The 24,314-nt window shown below is 41.3% G+C and overlaps 1 protein-coding gene across 4 annotated transcripts in view; it reads left to right on the top strand.

The window, feature by feature from the left end:
• Window positions 1-24,314, top strand: part of ptprz1a (protein tyrosine phosphatase receptor type Z1a) — a 258,925-nt gene that overhangs the window by 222,753 nt on the left and 11,858 nt on the right. For all 4 annotated transcript variants that reach the window (XM_059977946.1, XM_059977944.1, XM_059977945.1 and 1 more), the window contains 5 exons: window positions 2,091-2,237; window positions 7,650-7,743; window positions 10,526-10,599; window positions 17,004-17,132; window positions 21,624-21,758. In XM_059977946.1, the coding sequence (XP_059833929.1) occupies window positions 2,091-2,237; window positions 7,650-7,743; window positions 10,526-10,599; window positions 17,004-17,132; window positions 21,624-21,758 (579 nt within the window). The remainder of the gene's footprint in view (window positions 1-2,090; window positions 2,238-7,649; window positions 7,744-10,525; window positions 10,600-17,003; window positions 17,133-21,623; window positions 21,759-24,314) is intronic.

Raw genomic sequence — 24,314 nt, 5'->3', positions numbered from 1 at the left:
TTCAGATGTCATTAGAAACGGGGATTGTGCCGGAGGATTGGCGTATTGCTCATGTGGTTCCATTGTTTAAAAAAGGTTCTAGAAGTAAGCCTAGCAATTATAGACCTGTCAGTTTGACATCAGTGGTGGGTAAATTAATGGAAAGTATTCTTAGAGATAGTATTTATAATTATCTGGATAGACAGGATCTGAGTAGGAGTAGCCAGCATGGATTTGTGTGTGGAAGGTCATGTTTGACAAAACTTATTGAATTTTTTGAAGAAGTTACGAGGAGTGTTGACGAGGATAAGGCAGTGGCTGTAGTCTATATGGACTTCAGCAAGGCCTTTGACAAAGTTCCACATGGAAGGTTAGTTAAGAAGGTTCAGTCATTAGGTATTAATGCTGGAGTAATAAAATGGATTCAACAATGGCTAGATGGGAGATGCCAGAGAGTAGTGGTGGATAATTGTTTATCGGGATGGAGGCCGGTGACTAGCGGGGTGCCTCAGGGATCTGTTTTGGGCCCAATGTTGTTTATAATATACATAAATGATCTGGATAATGGGGTGGTAAATTGGATTAGTAAGTATGCCGATGATACTAAGGTAGGAGGTGTTGTGGATAATGAGGTGGATTTTCAAAGCTTGCAGGGAGATTTATGCCGGTTAGAAGAATGGGCTGAATGTTGGCAGATGGACTTTACTGGTGAGAAGTGTGAGGTTCTACATTTTGGCAGGAATAAATCCAAATAGAACATACAGGGTAAATGGTAGGTCATTGAGGAATGCAGTGGAACAGAGAGATCTAGGAATAACAGTGCATAGTTCCCTGAAGGTGGAGTCTCATGTAGATAGGGTGGTGAAGAAGGCTTTTGGAACGCTGGCCTTTATAAATCAGAGCACTGAGTACAGAAGCTGGGATGTAATGTTAAAATTGTACAAGGCATTGGTAAGGCCAAATTTGGAATATTGTGTACAGTTCTGGTCACCGAATTATAGGAAAGATATCAATAAATTAGAGAGAGTGCAGAGACAATTTACTAGGATGTTACCTGGGTTTCAGCACTTAAGTTACAGAGAAAGGTTGAACAAGTTAGGTCTCTATTCATTGGAGCGTAGAAGGTTGAGGGGGGCTTTGATCGAGGTATTTAAAATTTTGAGAGGGATAGATAGAGTTGACGTGGATAGGCTGTTTCCATTGAGAGTAGGGGAGATTCAAACGAGAGGACATGATTTGAGAGTTAGGGGGCAAAAGTTTAAGGGAAACACGAGGGGGTATTTCTTTACTCAGAGAGTGATAGCTGTGTGGAATGAGCTTCCTGTAGAAGTAGTAGAGGCCAGTTCAGTTGTGTCATTTAAGGTAAAATTGGATAGGTATATGGACAGGAAAGGAGTGGAGGGTTATGGGCTGAGTGCGGGTAGGCGGGACTAGGTGAGTTTAAGCGTTCGGCACGGACTAGGAGGGCCGAGACAGCCTGTTTCCGTGCTGTGATTGTTATATGGTTATGTGGTTAAATAAACATTTTGGATGTTTTGGAAAACATAGATGTTTTGTTTACTCCAGCAATATATTTTGCTTGATTGTGAAACACTATATGATTGTGTTTTGCTCGGGATCGTTAGTAATGTCTCAGACTTACCAGATCTGGATCTTTGGATATTTTCTACTGAATTTAGTTCATCTGTGCTAGGGCCTAGAGTATGTGTACACCACTGAATGAGAGTTTTAAGACTGCAGTTGCAGTGGGTGGTGTGTGTACCCATGGTGGGAGGAATATGCCTGTGCAAGTTGGAGGTTGCACCATGAATGAAGTCATGGTGAACATACTTGGGTTGCTCCTTGCTACGAGGCATCTTCTCCTTGTGTATATTTCTTGCTCATCAATTTTACTTCATTACTTCACCAAGATCCTCTATTCAACCAATGTCTATTGACATCACAGCCTTAAAATAAAAAATTTAAATTACATATGGGCACTTACTAAACATTTGTAAACTAGAATACTAATTGTCTAGAATCTAATCCAATATATTTTACACATTGGTATGACGACCAAATAATCTCTAGGACCAATTATGCAGTTCCATGACTAATATGGTTCTCTGCAGGAGCAGTATGTCTTCATTCATGACGCCCTCGTGGAAGCCATCCTTACTAAGGACACTGAAGTTACTGCCAATCATTTGCACACCTACGTAAATGCTCTTCTTACTCCGGGACCATCGGGAAAAACAAAACTAGAGAAACAATTCAAGGTGAGACTCATATTTTTTTGCAAATATTATTGATTTTCTTCAATTTAATGTGAAGTTTATTTAGGGGATGCTGATGTAAATAATCCCTTGGCACTAATTCGGTAGAAGTGGCTTGGACAATATTTATCTCCTGATCAACACTTCCAACATAGATTGTGCAGTTTTGACCATATTGCTGTTTCTGGCTGTTTGCCATATACACTTTAAATAAAAACAACATTGGAAATGCTCAGTGGGTAGGCAGCACCTATGGAGAGAGGAACAGAGGCTACATTTTCAGCTTAATGACCTTTCATCAAGTTTGAGAAAAGTTAGAAAGTTGATATTTTTAATTGCAGAGAAGTAAGGGGGTGGGTAGAGAGAACAAAGGAAATCTCTGTGATAGGATGAAGACAATGGACACAGAAGAGGATGAAGACTTTTTTATTTTATTATTTTTTTATTTTTGACTACTGTGTACAAGTTAGGTATACAAATTCAAAAGCCTTCATTAGTTTTGAAGTGCCTTGGGACATTCACAAAGGGCATGAAAAGTACTATAGAACTGCAGTCATTTTAGAGCCATCTCTGGTCAGAAATTCTTGCATCTTCCTAACTCTTTCAGTTGCAGTTAGTGCACAACTCTAAGTGAATGGAGTTCAATCTTCAGAAGCATCCTATGTGGTGTTTTCACATTCTCCCAGAATTCTCCTGTGGGCTCACATTTTCTCCCAAGGCATTCTGATAGCTTGATTAACTTTTATAAATTGCTTCTAGTGCATGGGAATGGCAGAAGAATCAGTGGTGAGTCAATGGCATGTTATAGAAAATAGGTTACGGAGAACTAACTTCTGGGTGCCACAGTAGCATAGTGGTTAGTCCGATGTTGTTACTGCTTGAGGTGTTGGAGCTTGGACTTCAACTTTAATGCTGTCTGTAAGGAATCTCTGTGCATTCTCCCTGTGGAATGCATGGGTTTTTCCCTGTGCCGCAGTTTACTCCCATAGTCCAAAGATGTATCGGGTAGGTTAATTGGTCATCATAAATTGTGCTGTGATTAGATTAGGGTTAATTGGGGTTATCAGTGGCTGCTGAGCGATATGGTTCAAAGAGCCTGGAGGGCCTACTCTGTGCGGTGTCCCTGAATAAATAAATATAAATAACAGTGGGGAAATATGTACAGATTGGATGACTTTGAGAGCTGGCATGAAAGTCAGTGAGCTGGATGACTTCCTTCTGAGTTGCAAGGACAAATAAATAAACTGAAATAGACAGACACTTTGTTGATCCCAAAGGAAATTACAGTGTCTCAGTAGCATTACAAGTGCACTGATATGCTAATAGACAAATATTAGAAAAGAATTAAGAAAGAATTAAAAATAAGTTACCTCAAACAGTCTAACAGGAGAGGGTCATCATCTCCCTGGCTATAGGTTGACTCATTATGGAGCCTAAATCCATGAGGAACGGAGAGAGGCTAGCCCCCATTGACATCAATGGGGCTATAGTTGTGAGGGTGAGTGGTTTCAAGCTCCTCAGTACGCACACCACTGAGGATCTCACCGGCTGTGTGATTTAAAAAAAAAGCATAACAGGCCTCTTTCACCTCAAACGGCTGAAGAGGTTTGGCATGTGGCCCCAGATCCTCAGGACTTCCTCCAGGAGCGCTATCGAGAGCATCCTGACTGGCTGTGTCACCACCTGGTACGGAAACTGTACTATCCTCAACGCAGGGCACTGCAGAGAGTGGTGCAGACAGCCCACTGCATCTGTGGAAGGGAACTTCCCTCTATTCAGGACATTTACAGCAGCATGTGCATAAAAAGGGGCCCAGAGGATCAGCAGGAACTCCAGCCATCCCAACCACAAACTGTTTCAGCTGCTTCTGTCTGGCAAGCGGTACCGCAGCATGACGGCCAGGACCAACAGACTACAGGGCAGCTGCTTTCACCAGGCCATCAGAGTGATCAATACACATTGATCTGATTTCATATCTGAGTGTACACACATGTATACAAAACAATTATGTATATAGTCTTAGTGTTTGGGCAATATCCTCCCTCATTTCCCTTCTTTATTGCTTTTACATAGCAACAGAGATGCAACATAAAGGATTTTTACTCCCTCATGGTGTGAGATGGATGTAAGAAATAAAATTCTAATCTAATCTAATCTAATGACTGAATGTAAAACTAATCCCTGTAACCCTCTGGGTCGCCTCAGGCTCGCTCAGCTTATTCTCGTCTAGGGGGAGCAGCCTTCAGCCCCACCAAACTGGGTAAATCAGCTGGTGTGGATGCTGTGTGATGTCCCCGCCTTGCCCAAAAACAGACAGTACACCATATGCGATTAAATGAGTACAATTTATAAAGGTTACTATAACTAAGTGATTAATAACGATACAGTATATATGAAGAGAAAAAATAAAGAAAAGGTGCCAAATTTATCAAAGTCCAAACCACTTCGTGCACAACCGTTGGAGCTCAATTTCTGAAGTCTTCTGGCCACCATTCGATCCCCTCCGAACTCCTCGACTCGCAGCTCAGGACCCTCCGAGTGGTCAACCAAGCACATCTAGCTTCATGCCCCCCTCCTCGGAGTACCTCCCGGCCTCGGACCCCCGCTTGGGGTCCGATCCTCGCCCAGTTTACAGCATTGCGTCCTCTCTCTCTCGACCCCCTCGCGCCGATCTCCCCAGAAGCCCGTCAACAAAAGCTTACAGACTCAACATTAATCCCCATTTGGTTTACAAAGGAATACAATTCTCCCAGCAGTCTCTCGCAACAAAGAAACATTCCTGCTTTTAACAAAACAAAAGAAGCCCTTTTGATTACATACATAGTAACAAAGAAAAAGAAGAAACCCCCTTTACACCTCATAGAATGCTCTTTGGAGCAGCAGAGTTGTCTTAGTTTATTACTAAAAGTGCTCCTCTGTTCAGCCAAGGTGGCATGCAGACAATCAGAAATGCTATCCAGAATTGCCAGGATTTTCCATAGGGTCCTTTATTCTACCACAGCCTCCAGTGTGTCCAGTTTGACTGCTATAACAGAGCAAACCTTTCTAGGCAGTTTATTGAGCCTGTTGGCATCACCTGTGTTAATGTCATTGCCCCAGCAAACCACCGCATAGAAGATTGTACTGGTGACAACAGACTGGTAGAACATGTGAAGGAGAGGCCTGCACGACTCCAAAGGACCTCAGTCTCCTCAGGAAGTAAATGTGACCCTGGTCCTTCTTGTACTCAGCCTCTGAGTTGGTGCTCCACTCAACTCTGTCATCCAGGTTCACCCCCAGGTACTTGTAGGTCCTCACCACATCCACGTCCTCACCATCAATAGTAACAGGGAGCAGTGCAGGCTTAGTCTTCCTAAAGGCCATCACTATCTCTTTTGTCTCACTGCTGTTGAGCTGCAGATGATTCAGCCTGCACCATTCGACAATGTCCTCCACCAGGGCCCTGTATTCATCCTCCCGCCCTCCCTTTATACACCAGACAATTGCTGCGAATCAGAGAATCTCTGCAGATCACATGACTCGGTGTTGTATCTAAAGTCTGAGGTATACAGGGTAAACAGGAAGGGTGCCAGTACAATCCCCTGTGGGACCCAAGTGCTGCTTATAGCACAGCTCTGAAGCCACATAAACTGGTCTTCCAGTCAGGTAGTTCAATATCCAGGACACAATGGAAGTGCCAACCTGCATTGAATGGAGCTTTTCTCCCAGTAGTGGGGGCTGTATGGTATTAAAGACACTTGAGAAATCAAAAACCATGATCCTCATAGTGCTGCCCTGCTTATCCAGCCGGGAGTTTTTCACACATTCGGGACCCTTTCCAGGCTGAGACTCAGATTGAAAATGCACTGGAGAACCTCACACAGCTGCATAACCCACTCCTTCGGGATCTTGCAGATCACACTATCCAGTCCCAATAAGAAGCAAGCATATTTCTGAATCAGAATAGGAACATCGGTAATTCATTTGAATGAATGATCAAAGCACAGGATTTGCTGCCTATGCTAAAAGCATGAAATAAAAATAGAAAATTTATAAACAATTTCACAGATCAGGAAGAAACCAAGTTAATGGTTCAAGGTTGTACTTTTCGAATGAACTAAGGTGTTACAGATAAATGGTTATTAAAAGAAGTAAAACTGGGATTAAAAATAAACTAAGAGAGCAGAAAGAGACTATACGACAGAAGTGATGGTGTGATAGAAGAAGCAATAGTCAAATAAATGTTACTTATCAGGACTCTGAGGTGGAAACACTTCCAGCAGATTAGCAAAGAGAGAAAGGTAAAAGTGAAAATCCAGCCAAAGAGGGAGGCTTCGTTGATCCAGGGTGAACAGGAGATGAAAATTAACCTGATATCTGTGTATTCTTAGGGAATTCTGATTTCAAGGACCAGCTCACATCCCTGCTATTCCTGGGTGGGTCCTAATCGGTATATCTATTCTACGTTTTCAGCATTTACAATCCAGAGTTTAAGTTCTAAAGTTGCATTAGTCAATGCTGAAGTCCAAAAACCGTGCGTATCTTGCAGATGACATTTTTGTGTTGCTAACATCGAATGTCATTGTAGAGTCAGCAGCCTTATGAGCAATGAAATTACGAGTATGGCTAAATGATAAAAGAAAAATGCTGCATTTGCTGAAAATCGGAAACAAAAATAAGGACTGCTTAAAATATTCTGTCAGTCAAGTAGCATCTGCAAGGAGGACAAAGGTCAATAATCTTACATGAAGCTCTCACTGTGCTGAAATACTCATAAGGCTCGTGTTTCTCACTCCACGAGCCTTATGAGTATTTCTGGCATCCTCCAATTTTATTACAGGCAAACAACAGGAAGCAGGCATGGGTGGAGACATGAGGAAGTCGGTGACAGGAGAGGCCTGCGACATTTGTAAAAGGTAGTGAATGAAGGCAGTGCTGTAGAAGAGTGGATAGAGGGGTAATGGTGTGGCTAGAATTCTGCAAAAAAAAGATGGCAATGATGTGTTTAAAGAGATATCAATGGAAGTGGAGAAAACATTTTCCATTGAATGCAAAGATTCAACCTAGGGACAAGGTGCACCTTATCATGATTCTGAGAGAAAGCTGAAGAAGTGAATATCAGAAAGCAGAAAATGTTATGGAGAAGCTTGTATGGACTGTGCTGCCTGACAAAAGTGGATCATAACTCGATAACTAATAGTTAGCACTTGGATAAGCCAGAAAATTGGGCAAGACAAATCCATTTATAATGTAATATTTAAGTTGGACAGAGAGTTGATAAGTAGGAAGAGAGAATCTATCACAGGGACTGGAGTCGGAAACCAGGTTAAAAGTTCACACATTAAACAGACTGGGGTCAAAATTCACACTTGTTTTATGCTGAATGGCCCCTCTTAAGAACTCAACTCTTGAGTTTCTGCTTTTCTCTCTCCACAGCTGGTGAGTCAGCCTCATGCCAAGCAGTGTGACTATTCTGCAGCACTGAAGCAATGCAATCGAGACAAGAACAGAAATTCCTCCATTATTCCTGGTAGGCATGAAGATCAAATGTTGGAAAGTTTTTGGTTTCTTTTTTAGTGTATAATTCATCAAGGACATTTTGATTTTTAAGGTTTGACAATATTGTGCCAGGGAATATTTTAGTGGTGGTTATGTCGAATAGGTATCCACTTGTTTTCCTCTCTCTTTATGAGAGTGCAGACTGGATCCATGATTGAATAAGATGGTCGCCCTTACCGTGCAAAGCAGCCAGTTCTATTTTTTATGATAACTGTAGTTTCGTGCCATTTCTAGTCTTGTACTTTTCTGTGGCCCTGAGTGTGTGACCCAAAATGTAATACATTTGGAAGCATTCATTTTCATCTTACCAGTTAATTGAAATAGTGTCAACAGCCTATCAACTCAAAAAGTGGGATTGACAATTAACATGTCACAAGATGAAACCTATGAATGCAGCTGTCTTTGCTATGTAATTTACTTCTAGGTTAAGGAAAGAAGAGAATAATGTTTCTGCTCTGGCCCATTCAATAACTGGCTGTTAGGTATTAGACACTGTCAACTGGCAACTCTTCCTTTGTTTCCTCCTGTACAGAATCCCCTAAGCAATGACTGTAGTTAAATCAGACTGTTTTTCTCTTGCTTTGTACTAATAGCAATATCAATGCCCACATGGATTGGTGCTGTAAACAGTTAATAAACAGGTTGTCCAAATGCAACAGATTGAGACTACTTAAAATTCTCCCCTTAATTACTTTGAATTCACTACCAATTTTAGCGAATCCTTGGTTTGTTACCATAACTCTTTTGCTTTGTTCCTATTGCTGCTTGAAGTGAATGGGACCAGCTTCCCTCCTGCTGTCTGTGTCATAGGAAACTCAAACAAACTGAGCTTTCCACAATCCAAATCTTTTTCACTGTCACCAGTAAAACAGAACAGCAAACTTGGCACAGCTCAACGGGCCGAAGGGCCTGTTTCTCTGCTGAATAGTCTGAATGCTCTAGTACTATGCAATGCTGAATTTTGGAACTGGATGACTAATAGAGAATTAACTATATTACTTGCCCCTAGGACAGAGCCTGATAAACCTTGCACTGTATAATTCCTAACTTCTCTATTAGTCATTAGCCCAGGTTTTCCTGCCAAGTGCATAGGTGATCCAATAGGTTTTCCAATGCCTTTTGTGCTCATTTATAGTTTTTTAGCCAGACTTTAAAAGTTATATTTAAGTTCACAGCTTTGGCATGATGTGAATTTGCAATTTCTGAGCTTTGTAATTTCACTGGCCAGTGTCAGCTAACACAAAGCAGAAACTAGATAGTCAAGATGAGATTTATCAGGGATTTATTTAGTCTTTAGATGGGAAGAGTGAGAATCTTACCAATATTATATTTTACTATTGTATTTTAGTAATAAATACCCATGGACATGTTATCCAGTTCTGTAATTGTCATTGCATGATCTTAAAAAGCTATTTTACAGTGGAATGGATTTGTTTCTTGGAGGCTCTTTTCGAGTTCTCAGTGACACTGGAATCAACTGGGAATCTAATCTCGTCCACTTCAGCACTAACTGAAGGGAAAGATGTAACCAGATTGGGGCATGATGGCTAAAATCACAGTAGGTTCAAACTAGTGCATTGTTGGATAATACTTTCAAGTTCAAGAACAGTTGGAATAGAATGATATGTCATGAACTGCGAGACAAAATTATGAAGAACATTCAGGAACAGAGAACATGGGTGAATAAATCTTTGAAAGTGGTGGGACAGCAGAAAACAGTATGTATAAAATTCTGATTTTGTAAAGAAAAGGTCAGAGTACAAATGTGGCAGTTTATAAACTTTGTAAGACAATTGTTAAATTGTTTCTGAAGAATTATAACCAATTGATAAGAGCATAAGACACTGGAGCAGAATTAAGCCATTCAACCCATTGAATCTGCTCTGCTATTCAATCATGCCTAATTTATTATGCCTCTCAACACCATTTTTCTGCCTTCTCCTCGTAACATTTATGTCCTTACTAATCAGAAATCTTTCAACCTCTGCTTTAAATACCAATGACTTGGACTCCACAGCTGTCTGTGGCAATGAATTCCACAAATTCACCACATTCTGGCTAAAAAAAAATAATCTCAGGGATGTCCTTTTATTCTGAGGCTGTGGCCTCTGATCCTAGTCTCTTCCACTATAGGAAACATTCTCTCCACATCCACTCTAAGTCTTCAATATTTAATTGGTTTCAATGAGACCCCACCCCTCATGTTTCTAACTCCAGCAAATACAGGCCCAGTTTCGTCAAGTGCTCCTCATATGTTAACTCTTTCATTCCTGGCATTATTCTCATGAACATCCTCTGACCCTTCTCCAATGCCAGCACATTCTTTCTTTGATAAGGGGCCCACAACTGCTCACAATACTCCAAGTGCGGGCTGGCCAATGTCTTATGATGCTTCAGTAATTGAGGTGATGTTGCATTAGCTCTTCCTGGATGAAGTTCCAGAGGTATAAGATTTTAGCTGAGCTGGAAATGGGATTGAATAGATCTCCCTACAAGTAGTGATAAGTTGATGAACTGAAGGATTCATCATGTGACTTGATTAGTAGCATTTCATTTCACACATTTTCCCCCTCTAAGAGCTGTTTCAAATTGCAGCTCATCCTATATTCATGTGTTTTTCCTTTGATTGTCCATACCTATGTTTGTCTGATACAGAGATGTGATAAATTGGAATCCTTGGCCTTTTCAGGAACTTAGTCCACCCCAATGTCACTCTTATCTGTGTAATCTGCACTGTTTGTTGTTTGTTCTAGTGGAGAGATCAAGAGTTGGACTTGCAACACTGACTGTTGAGGGCTCTGATTACATCAATGCATCATACGTTTCGGTAAGCAGAATGTGTGTGTTGCCAGACGGTGTGGGGACAGCCAACCCTCAGAGGATCCATACAATGAGTTGCCTCGGTTAATGATTAAACTGCATGTGAAATGGTCACATATTTGAGAGATTCCATTTCCCAAAACTACTATCTGAAATGCCAAATGCTCCTTAATGTGCTCATAGAGTGATAGAGTACTACAGTACAGAAACTGGCCCTTTGGCCCATCTCATCCACTCTGACCTGACTTTCTGCTCAGTCCATCTTCCTGCACCTGGACCATATCCCTCAAACCCCTCCTATTTGTCCAGACTTCCAAACTTTAGAAATTAACCTTCATCTACCTCTTCTGTTGGCAGCTCATTCCACAAATGCACCACTCTCTGAGTGAAGTTGTTTAATGAATTCCGATGAAGTATCTTGCATTTAATGTTAACTATGGTTCTTTCCACAGATGCCCCTTAAAATGCTGTGACCAGCATATTCCAATTTTTTTTCAGATTTCCAGCCTCTGCAGTTTTTTTTGTTCACAGTTTGAACTCAGCTCAAACTCAGGGCTTGGAATTTGGCTACTCTGCTGGTGAGCTGATGAGCTTACAAGTTTGAATCCTTTAAGAAATCGTAAGACCATATAGAAGCAGAAGCATATAGAAGCATATAGAAGCAGAAGCATATAGAAGCAGAAGTAGGCCATTCAGCCCATCGAGTCTGCTCCACCATTCAATCAGGGACTGATCTAATTCTTCCAGTTATTCCCTCTCCCCTGCCTTCTCCCCATACCCTTTGATGCCCTTGCTAATCATGAACTCATCTATCTCTGCCTTAAATTCACCCGATGACTTGGCCTCCACAGTCTCTTGTAGCAACAAATTCCACAGATTTACTACCCTCTGACAAAGTAATTTCTCACATTTCTGTTCTAAATGGATATCCTTCAATCCTGAAATCATGCTCTCTAGTCCTATACTCCCCTACCATGAGAAATAACTTTACCATACCGAATCAGTTCAGGCTATTTAACATTTGGAATGATTCTATGAGATCCCCCCTCATTCTCCTGAACTCCAGGGAATACAGCTCAGGAGCTGCCAGACATTTCTCATATGGTAATCCTTGCATTCCTGGAATCATTCTCGTGAATCTTCTCTGAACCCTCTCCAGTGTCAATATATACATTCTAAAATAAGGAGCCCAAAACTGCACACAATACTCTAATAATATGAGTGCCTTATACAGCCTCAACATCACATCCGTGCTCTTATATTCTATGCCTCTAGAAATGAATACCAACATTGCATTCACCTTCTTCACCACCGACTCAACCTGGAGGCTAACCTTTAGGGTATCCTGCACAAGGTCTCCCAAGTCCCTTTGTATCTTTGCATTTTAAATTCTCTCTCCATCTAAATAATAGTCTGCCCATTTATTTCTTCCACCAAAGTGCATGACCATAAATATTCAAACATTGTACAGTATTTCATTTGCCTCTTCTTTGCCCATTCCCCTAAACTATCTAAGTCTCTCTGCAGGCTCTTTGCTCCCTGAACACTACCAGCTCCTTCACCTATCTTTGTATCATCAGCATATTTAGCCACAGATCCATTAATCCCATAGTCCAAATCATTGACATACATTGTACAAAGCAGCGGTCCCAACACCAACCCCTATGGATCTCCACGGGTAACCGGCAGCCAGCCAGAATAGGATCCCTTTATTCCCACTCTCTTTCTGCCAATCAGCCAATGCTCCACCCATGCTCTTATCTTGCTAAGCAGCCTCATGCGCGGCACCTTGTCAAAGGCCTTCTGAAAATCCAAGAACACCATGTCTACGGCATTTCCTTTGTCTACCCTGCTTGTAATTTCCTCAAAAAATGATACGAAGATAGGCGGAGGAGAGTGTAGTGTTCGGGGAGCAGAGGGAGGGCGGATTGTTGTTCACTGCTGCTTACGCTTGGGAGGGGGGCTGAGGGGGACTTTGGGGTTCTCAGGTTTGGCTGTTGCTCATTCTTAGGGTCACTTCTTTGTTTTTGTGGATGTTTGTGAAGAAAAGGCATTTCAGAATGTATATCATATACATTTCTCTGACATTAAATTGGACCTTTGAACCTTGGAACAGAGGCAGGCAGGATTTTCCTTTCAGGAAACGATGCTGGCTTCCCTAATCAAGACATCCTTCTAACAAAAGACAATGTATTAGAACAAGTAGGTACTGCATAAGGAACAAGCTTTGCCAGGTGCACCTAGTGAAAGTGGCTAGACAATAGGAAGCAAGAAGTGATGGTGGTAGATGGCTTCTTAGACTGGAAGCCCATGATTATTGATACAAACTTCGTGTTGGTGCTGGGACCAAGGTTGTTGTCCTCTATATCAATGATTTGGATGAGATTGTATATGTTTAGTAAGTTTTCAGATGACAGGAAAATAGGTGGTGTTGCAGATGGTGAAGGTAGCATTCAAGAATTACAGTGGGATTTTGATCAGTTGAGTAAGTGGGGCAGGGAGTGGCAAATAGAGTTTAATTCAGATAAGTGCAAAGTGCTGCATTTTGAGAAGTCATACTTGCGTAGGATTCCCACAGTCAATGGTAGGTCCCTGGGGGTTCTGTAGTTACCTAAGAGTATAGGTACATAGATCTCTGAGAGTGGCATCATAAGTAAGCAGAGTGGAGAAGGAAGCTTCTGGCATGATGGTCTTCATCTGTCAGGAAACTGAGAATAGATGTTGTGATAGTGAGACCACGCTTGAAGCACTGCATTCAGTCTTGGTCATGCTACTATAGGAACAATGCCATTAAGCTGGAAAGAGTGAAGAAAAGAATCACAGGACTTGAAGGACTGGATTATTGGGAGAGGCTGGACAGGTTAGGACTTCATTCTTCAGCGAAAGAGACGGAGGGGTAATCTTATAAAATCATGAGGGTCATAGATAAGGTGAATGCACATAGTCTTTTTCACAGAGTTGGGGAATCAAGAATTAGCGAGCTTAGGTTCAAGGTGAGATGGGAAAGATTTAATAAGAATCTCAGAGCAATTTTTCCATGGAAGATAGTACATATATGGGTCAAGATACTAGGGCAAATGATGGAGGCAGGAGCAATAACAACATTTAAAAGACTTTTGGACAGGTACATAAGACATAGGAGTAGAATTAGGCCATTCAGCCCATAAGTCTGCTCTACCATTTCATCATGGCTGATTTATTATCTCTCTTAACCCTAGTCTCATGTCTTTTTCCTAGGCTTTAACACACTTACTAATTAAGAACCTATCAAGCTCTGTTTTGAATATACCCAATGACTTGGCTTCCACTGCCATCTATGGTAATGAATTACACAGATTTACTATCCTCTGGCTAAAGAAATTCCTCTTCATCTCTGTTCTAAATAGGCATCCTTCTTTTCTGAGGCCATCCTAGACTCCCCCATGGGAGAAAACATTTTCTACAGATCCATCAATAAATCTCTGAAAGTGGCACTATTCAGTCCTTTCAATATTTAATTGGTTTCAATACGATGCTCTGTCATTCTTCTAAATTCCAGTGAGTACAGACCCAGAGCCATCAAACCTTCCTCATACATTAACCCTTTCATTCACAGAATCATGAACCTCCTCTGAACCCTCTCCAATGCCAGCACTACTGCTTTTAGATAACTCCTGAACGAGGACTCCAAAGTCCCTTTGCACCTCTGATTTTTAAAATTTTCTCTCTGTTTAGAAATGCCTTATGCTACACTTTTATTCCTTGTACCAAAGTGCTTGACCAGACACTTTCCTGCACTATATTCCTTCTGCCACTTCTTTCCCCATTCTCCCAATCTGTCTAAGTCCTTCTGCAAACTTCCTGCCTCCTGAACACTACCTGCCCCTCCACCTATCTTTATATTGTCCACAAACTTGGCCACAAGTCCATCAACTCCATCATCCAAATCACTGACCTATAACATGAAATGAATTGGTCCCCACACCGATCCCTGCAGAACAACACTAGTCACCAGTAACCAACTAGAAAAGGCCTCCTTTATTCCCACTCTTTGCACCCTGCCAGTTAGCCAATCTTCTATCTGTGCTAGTTTCTTTCCTGCAATACCACAGCTCTTATCTTGTTGAGCTGCTTCATGTGTGACACCTCGACAAATGCCTTCTGAAAATCCAAATAAACAATATTGTCTGCCTCTTCTCTGTCTATCCTGCCTGCTATTTCCTCAAAGAAATCCAACAGATTGTCAGGGAAGATTTTCCCGTAAGGACGCCATGCTGACTTTGGCCTATTTTGTCATGTGCCTCTAAGTACCCTGAAACTTCATTCTTAAGAATGGATTCCAAACATCTTCCCAACCACTGAAGTCCAGCTAATTGGCCTGTTATTCCTTTCTTCTTTCTCTCTCCTTTCTTAAAGAATGGAGTGACATTTGTGGTTTTCCAATCCTCTGAAGCCATTCCAGGATCTAGTGATTGTTGAAAGATCATTACTAATACCTTCACAATCTCTTCAGCTACATCTTTCAAAAACCTGGGGAGTAGTCCATCTGGTCTAGGTCTGTCTTCAAACTCTTCAGTTTCCCAAGCACCTTCACCATAACAATATCAACAACACTCACTTCTGCCCTTAACACTCACATTTATGGCATTCTGCTAGTGTCTTCTACAGTGAAGACTGACACAAAATACTTATTAGATTCATCCGCTATTTCTTTGTCCCCCATTACTACAATGGTAATTCCAATGGTCTGATATTCACTCTTGTCTCTCTTCTACTCTTTATACATAGAATCTGAAAAAAAACTTTTGGTATTCTCTTTTATATTATAGGCTAGCTTCCCTACATATTTCATCTTTTTCTTTCCTTAGAGCTTTTCTTAGTTGCCTTCTGTTGGTTTTTAAAGACTTCCAATCCTCTGCCTTCCCACTAATTTTTGCTACACTATATAACCTCCCATTTGCTTTTAGGTTGTCTTTGACTTCTCTTGTCAGCCACGTACACCTCATTCTCCCTTTAGAATGCTTCTTCTTCACCATCTCGTTTATTTGTATGAGTGGAAGGTTATCCGCCTCTAGCTCCAGTCCCCTGTCGTATTCTCTAAGGATCTGCAGCCTGTGCACTTCATGCTAACTGGCCTATAATTTTCTTTCTTCTGCCTCTCTTCCTTCTTGAAGAGTGGAGTAACATTTGCAGTTTTCCAGTCCTCTGGAAATCTAGTGATCAAGAATCTAGTGATTCTTGAAAGATCATTACCAATGCCTCTATGATCTCTTTAACTATCTCTTTCAGAGCCCTGGGGTGTAGTCATTCATACTTTTCAGTTTCCCAAACACCTTCTCCTTAGTAATAGCAAAAACACTCACTTCTGTCCCTGACGCTCTTGAAATTCTGGCATACAGCTAGTGTCTTCCACAGTGAAGTTTGACTTAAACGATAAAATACTGACTCATAAAATACCCATTCAGTTTGTCGACCATTTCTTTGTCCTCTATTACTACCTCTCCAGTGTCATTTTCCTTCAGTTCACCTCTCTTTAACTCTTTATGCAGGTATATCTGAAAGAAACTTCTGATATCCTCTTTAATATTATTGGGACTTGGGCCAAGAGCTGACAAATAGCACTGGCTCAGGTGTACATTTTGGTAACTTTAGTCCAGGTGGTCCTTTGGGTCTATTTCCCGGCTGTGGTATTCTATAACTAGCCTGGAATTGTGATGATGATGGCGGAGCTTGTCATCAAAATGTCCATTATAGTCAATAACTGTACATGGCTGGAAGCCCAAGAAGAGTTTGTTCAGCGTATACACCAGGAAAGCACTAAGTCTTTTTTCAACTCACTATCTTTGTCAAATCTGTAATCAAAAGTGAAAACACTGCAGATACTGGAAGCCTGAAATAAATCAGAAAGTACTGGAAAAGCTCAGCAAGACAGATAGCTTTTGATATAAAGCCTTTCATGACATCAGTGCAGGCAATATAAGAAATGCCATGCACACATGGCAGCCAATTTGGCTGCAACAGTCTCGTGGACAGTAATATAATAATGACTAGATAATGTTTGCAGCAATATTAATGAAGGAACAAATGAATATTAGCCAGAACATTGTGGCCTCCTATTGGATCTTTTACATTCTGAAAAACCTTAAGGGGCCTTGGTTTGATACCTTGTCTGAAATGTGGTGACTCCTAATGTACCGTAGTGTCAAGCCTAGCTTTTGAAGGATCTAGTGCAGACTGAGGCTGAAAAGTTATGTTCTTACGTAGTACAGCCTTAATCCAGACTACTGGAACCATGGTTGGCTTCACATTGCAATGTTTGGTCTGCTTTATTTCATATTTTGGTTTTGGCCATTTTGCATGTATTAATCAACACAGTGAATGATTTCTATCTGAGGACCTCTTCTGACCATTTGTTCATTCTGGCTATTTAAGGGATTTCATCGAATTGATGAGTTCATCATCACCCAACATCCACTGCCACATACTACAAAGGACTTCTGGCGAATGATATGGGACTACAATGCTCAAATTATAGTCATGCTGCCAGATAACCAAGGACTGGTATGATGATAGTTTTATAATTAACTTTATTGTAATGATTCCACTGCCTCATACAGCTGCATAAGTCTGAATGGTAGAGTCATTAATGTGCATATAACCTAGGTGTGCTCAATTCAATGTGTAGATGATGCAAGGCAGGTCACTGAAATCTGATATAACCTCAGAGAATCCACTGACAGTGGTTGTTCTGAATGCTGTTCATACTGATGGCTGCAGTAACATCCCATAGTTCTCTACTTTGGCCATTTATTGAGCAGGTTATAGCAATTCAGTGCCATTGTTATACAAACCAATCGACGGAGATGAAGGAGCGTTTGCTGCAATGTACAATATGCGATGACAAAAGCCAACCAATATTAAAAATACTGAATATGTTTCCAAAAGAAAGCCACACTGCTCATTGCTCTAAATAATTGCGAGTATTTCTGCCACTGACTTTTTAAATGGACAGGGGGAGAAACTGCATCCAAAATCATCCTGCAAGTGTAGAAGAGAAGCTTTTTGTTCTCTCCTGCTTCGTGGTCTAATCCTATGAATTTTGAATGATTTGTGATTGTATTTGCTATTAATATGAGAAACAAACTTATATTTTTGTGTCACCTTTAAGGGCCCCATTATTCCAAACTGCATCACTGCTAATGAAAATAATTTAAATTCTGTTCCTCTTCTAAAGCTCCCAGTTTGTGTATGAGAAGCTGCTACAAACAATGAGACAAATAATAAGACTAAAAGACATGGCAGAATTAGACTATTCAGTCCATTGAGTCTGCTCTGCCATTCCATCACGGTTGATTTTTTATCCCTTCAGACCTTTCAGCCTCCCAGGCAGCTTTTCCTTATAACAGCAGCTACCCTCAGTTTTGCCTCTTGACCCTCTCAAATTCCTAGCCTACTGCTAGTGTCTTCCACAGTGAAGACGGACTCAAAATACTTGTTACTCCACCATTTCTTTGTCCCCAATTACTACCTCTCTAGCATCATTTTCCAATGGTTTGATATCCATTCTTACATCTCTTTTACTCTTGAGATATTTGAAAAAACTCTCTGGTATTCTTTTTCACGTTATTGACACACTTGCCTTCATATTTCATCTTTTCTCTCCTCATGGCTTTTTAGTTGCCTTCGCACAAACAAGATGCTGGAAATCCAAGCAACATACACAGAATGCTGGAGGAACTCAGCAGGCCAGGCAGCATCTATGGAAACGTCCTGATGAAGGGTCTTAGCCCAAAAAGTTGACTATTTACTCTTTTTCACAGATGCTGCCTGGCCTGCTAAGTTCCTCCAGCATTCTGTGTATGTTGTATGTGTAATTGCCTTCTGTTGGCTTCTAAAGGCTTCCCAATCCTCTAACTTCCCACTTTGTTTGCTATGTCATATGACCTCTATTTTGCTTTCATGTTGTATTTGACTTCCCTTGCCAGCCACGGTTGCACTGACCTCCCTTTAGAATACTTCTTCATCCTTGGGATATAGCTATCTTGCATCTTCTGAATTGCTTTCAGAAACATCAGCCGTTGCTGTTCTGCCAAAATTCCTGTTAGTGTTCTCTTCCTGTCAGCTTTGGCCAGCTCCTCTCTCATGCATTGTAATTCACTTTACTCTACTGTAATAATGATACATCTAAATTTATCTTTGCCCACTCAGACTGTGGGTGAATTCTATCATATTATGATCACTGCTTCCTGAGGGTTCATTTACCTTGAGCTCGCTGATTCATAACAGAACACTTAATCCAGAATTCCCTTTCCCCTAATGGGCTCAACCACAAGTTGCTCTAAAAAGCCATCTTGTAGGCATTCTAAAATTTCCCTCTTTTGGGATCCAGCACCAAAATAATTTTCCCAATCTACCTGCTTATTGAAATTCCCATGACTATCACACCATTGCCCTTTTTAAGTAACTTTCCTATATCCCACTGTAATTTGTAACCCACATCCTGACTGCTGTTTGGAGCGCTATATATAACTCCCATTAGGGTCTTTTCACCCTTTCATTTTTTAACTCTTCCCACAAGGATTCTACATCTTCCAATCTTATGTCACTTCCTTTTAAGGATTTGATTTCATTTTTCTAAATCAACAGAGTGACTCCACCCCCTCTATCTTCCTGCCTCTCTTTTAGATACAAGGTGTATCCTTGGACATTAAGCTCCCAACTATGATCTTCTTTCAGCCATGACCCAGAGATGCCCACAATATCATACCTGCCAAGGTCTAACAGCGCTACAAGATCACCTACCTAATTCCATATACTGTGTGCATAACACCATCAATCTTGTACTTACCCTTTCAGATTTTACTCCCTTCAACAAATTCCATTTGGTGCAATTTTTGCCGTATCATCTGCCTGTCCTTCCTCACAGTCTCATTACACACTGCATCTACTTGTATACCAACTGCGCATCCTCAGCCCTATCGTTCCATTGCCCATCCCTTTGCCAAATTAGTGTAAACCCTTCCCAATAGATCTTCTAAACCTTCCTGCAAGGATATTGGTACCGCTCAAGTTCAGGTGTAAACTGTCCTTTTTGTACAAGCCATTCCTTCCCTATAAGAGAACCCAATGGTCCAGAAATCTGAAATCCTGCCCCTGCAACAATTCCTCAGCCATGTATTCATCTACCAAATCATCCTATTCTTAATCTCACTGGCAGCAATTCAGAGATTAGCACCTTGGAGATCCTGCTTTTCAATTTTCTACCTAACTCCCTATATTCTCTCATCTGGATCTCCTCCCTTTTTCTATCTATGCTATTGGTACCAAAATGCTTCACAACTTTTGGCTGCTCACCTTCCCTGCTTAGAATGCCGTGGATCCAATCTGGGACACCTCTGAGCCTAGCACCTGGGAGGCAAAATACTTGTTGGGTTTCTTGCTTTCATATCCACAGAAACACATACCCCCCTTCTCTAACTATGGAATCCCCTATTATTACTGCAGTCTTCTTCACACTTCGCTTCTGAGCAACAGAATGAGACTCAGTGCCAGCAACCTCATCACTGTGGTAAACACAAAGTACACTGCAGATGCTGTGGTCAAATCAAGACGTACAAAAAATGCTGAATGTTTTCTTCACATTCCCATTTGGATTTGTCCATACATGGCCTCCTCTACTGCCATGATGAGGCCAAACTTCGATTGGAGGAGCAACACCTCATATACCGTCTGGGTAGTCTCCAGCCCCTTGGTATAAACATCGAATTCTCCAACTTCTGGTAATTCCCACCCTCTCCCTTCCCCCATCCAACCTTCACTCTGTCTTCTCTTCTAGCTGCCTATCACTTCTCATGATGATGCCTTCTTCTACTACCCATAGTGCTTTCCCCTGAGATTCCTTCTTCACCTCTCCTGCCTATCCCCTCCCTGCTTCCCCTCCCCCACCCCTTGATCTTTCCTCTCATTGGTTTTCCACTCTCCCCCCACCTTCTTTATAGGGCCCCTGCCCCCTCCTTTTTCAGTCCTGATGAAGGGTCTCGACCCAAAACGTTGACTGCTTCTTTCAACGGATGCTGCCCGACCTGCTGAGTTCATCCAGCTTTTTTGTATGTCATCACTGCGGCTTCCCTGGGTAGGTCATCCTCTCCAACAGTATCCAAAGTGGTACACTTTTTAATGAAGGGAACAGCTACTGGGGTACTCAGCACTGGCTACCTATTCCTTTCCCTCTTCTGGCAGTCACCCATGTACCTAAATCCTGAAACTTTGGGGTGACTAACTTCCTGTTGCTCCTACCTATCACCTCCTCATTCGCCCATATGAGCCAATGGTCATCGAGCTGCAGTTCCAGTTCCTTAACACAGTCCCAAATAAGCTGCTGCTTGATGCACTTCATGCAGATATAGTTATCAGAGATCCCACATCTCACACTAAGAACATAGCACAAACTCTGGACCCATTCTCAGTGCACTAGCTGTGTACTAATAGACAACTTACTGAGTTTCATAGAATCTTAACCTGTGCTTGCCCAACTCTGTTCTCACCAAAGCCTGTTGATCCAAAGCTTCTCACTCTAATACTGACCCTCTCCAACATTGGTTGCTCCATTTACACCTCCCTTATTTTTATTGGCTCAAATATAACTCAGTCCCAATGAGAATTGTTCTTTTCAAGTGATTTCTACCTTGCAATGGTGGCTCTCTCTTGCTACTCCAAATTGATCAGATAACCACTGCAGAAACTCAAATGTAAATATTGTCCAGGAAAAAAAGGGAGAAATTCTCTGGCCTTCCAAAAGGAGGTTTGCAGTGTGTCCATCCTTCAGAAAAGGCAGTCAGTCAGTTTAATGCCTCTCTGGAAAAGCGCCTGCTCCTTACAGAGTCCGTCAGCTACTTTCCTGCTTAACCTTCTGCAGGAAAGTTTGATTCAATGGTAATCATTCCCTGCAATTAATGAATTTCAGCTATGTGATGAATTGCATATTTTCTTTAGGATAATTATAAAGCCCAGTGGCTAGGATATTCATACAGTTGTCAACTTCACATTTTGCAGACCACATATTGGCCGAAGAAAGACGGCCCAATGAATTATGAAGCATTTACTGTGAGTCTGATCAATGAGAGCCAGCTGTGTCTTTCCAATGAAGAACAGCTTACCATCAAGGATTTCATTCTGGAAGCAACACAGGTAAAGAATTATAAACTTGAAATGAGAATGATGAGCTTAGGACTATATATATATTTTTTTGTGTGACTATTTCTTTTTTGCTTGCTATTTTATATGTGCTGTGTATGTTTTACACCTTGGATCCAGAGGAAACACTCTTTTGTTCGGCAGCATCCGTGTATGGTTGAATGATAATTAAACTTGATTTGATTTGAATTGCCTGCCGGAACACAAGCCACAATGCTAATTTCACAATGGTGGTCATACTGTGTGTACTGGGCCACCATTGTATTTAAAGTAATAGTTCGGATTTGGCATCCTTACCACTGATCTGCTTTCTCTCACCCAGAAAAGTTTTGAGTGACTAGGGTCTTGAGCACTTTGGCAACTTTTTGTGCTTCCCATTCCACTGAGCTCTCTAAGTCTTTCCATCTCTCTCTCTTTCTCCCCCTTTCGTTTGACAACTTATTAGTTCAGAACGGTGTTGACCGGGTGGATTTTATTTTAGTCGCCATCAGCATCGCTTTTTTTCCTTGATTCATTAATCTGTGGTCCTTCCCATTCGTGGTCAACACCCATTTGCTTCTCTGGATTGTTCTCACCTCCTCTCACACTGCTGAACTCCACCTCACTGAGACATGGACAACAAAATACAGGATTTTTTCATTCATTTTAGTCTAACACTTGCTCCAGCATTCATTTTCTAAAAATTAGAAACAGTACATTATTTGTTCCTTTTTTGTGAATATATGGTTTAATTTAACTAAATTGTGATACACAAGCCAGTATCAAATTACTCAATCTCACATCTTTATTTTCAAATTTAACTTTGGAATGAATGAGTTTTTTTAAACTTAATACTGAACACGGAGCATAAAAGTTAGTTGCGGCATAAGGCTTACCTGCATCATCTGAAAGTGGTGTGTAGCTTTTCCTCACTCCGCTATCAACAGTCAAGTTCAGCTGGCTGGATCTTAAACACTAGGTTTAGCTCTCTAACTTTCCCCATCTCACTGTCCCTTTCTTTTGACTAGCCCTTTCAACCTGCCTCTGTGATCATAGATTTTAGCACATCCTATAAAATCTTGTTAAGTCTGCTATTGTCACATTTTATATGATAATGAGCTGGACCGTGCAGTTAATGACTTCATGGCCAAGGTTGTGGATGCTACAAAGACAGATGGAGGGGCAGGTAGTGTTGAAGAAACATGGGGGCTGCAGAAAGAAACACAGAGTCTGAAGACAGATGAGAATGGGCAAAAAAATAGCAGATGGAATACAGTGTCGGGAAATCTATATAACCATATAACAATTAACAGCATAGAAACAGGCCATCTCGGCTCTTCTAGTCCGTGCCGAACGCTTACTCTCACCTAGTCCCATTGGCCCGCACTCAGCCCATAACCCTCCATTCCTTTCCTGTCCATATACCTATCCAATTTTTTTTTTTAATTACAGTATCAAACCTGCCTCTACCACTTCTACTGGAAGCTTGTTCCACACAGCTACCACTCTGTGCATAAAGAAGTACTCCCTCATGTTACCCCTAAGCTTCTGGCACTTAACTCTCAACTTCTGTCCTCTTGTTTGAATCTCCCCTACTCTCAATGGAAAAAGCCTATCCACGTCAACTCTATCTATCCCCCTCATTATTTTAAATACCTCTATCAAGTCCCCCCTCAACCTTCTACGCTCCAAAGAATAAAGACCTAACTTATTCAACCTTTCTCTGTAACTTAGGTTCTGAAACCCAGGTACCTTTCTAGTAAATCTCCTCTCTACTCTCTCTATTTTGTTGACATCTTTCCTATAATTTGGTGACCAGAACTATACAAAATGCTCCAAATTTGGCCTCACCAATGCCTTGTACAATTTTAACATTACATTCTAACTCCTATACTCAATGCTCTGATTTATAAAGGCCAGCATACCAAAAGCTTTCTTCACCACACTATCCACTTGAGATTCCGCCTTCGGGGAACTGTGCACCATTATTCCTTGATCACTCTGTTTTGCTGCATTCCTCAATGCCCTACCATTTACCATGTATGTCCTATTTTGATTAGTCCTACCAAAATGTAGCACCTCACACTTAACAGCATTAAACTCCATCTGCCATCTTTCAGCCCACTCTTCTAACTGGCCTAAATTTATCTGCATACTTACTAATCCAATTTACCACCCCATCATCCAGATCATTAATGCATATGACAAACAACATTGGACCTGGTACATATTCCTGAGGCACACCACTAGTCACCGGCCTCCAACCTGACAAACAGTTATCCACCACTACCATCTGGCATCTCCCATCCAGCCACTATTGAATCCATTTTGCTACTTCAATATTAATACCTAGCAATTGAACCTTCCTAACTAACCTTCCATGTGGAACCTTGTCTAAGGCCTTGCTGAAGTCCATATAGACAACATCCACTGCTTTACCCTCATCAACTTTCCTAGTAACCTCTTCAAAAAATTCAATTGGATTTGTCAAACATGACCTTCCATGTCAACAAATCCATGTTGACTGTTCCTAATCAGACCCTGCCTAACCAGATAATTATATATACCATC

The sequence above is a fragment of the Hypanus sabinus genome, chromosome 8 (assembly GCF_030144855.1).
Source record: "Hypanus sabinus isolate sHypSab1 chromosome 8, sHypSab1.hap1, whole genome shotgun sequence".
In the NCBI taxonomy this organism is placed as follows: Eukaryota; Metazoa; Chordata; class Chondrichthyes; order Myliobatiformes; family Dasyatidae; genus Hypanus; species Hypanus sabinus.
The sequence above is the reverse complement of the archived record's forward strand: the minus strand, read 5'-3'. Positions and strand labels throughout refer to the sequence as shown.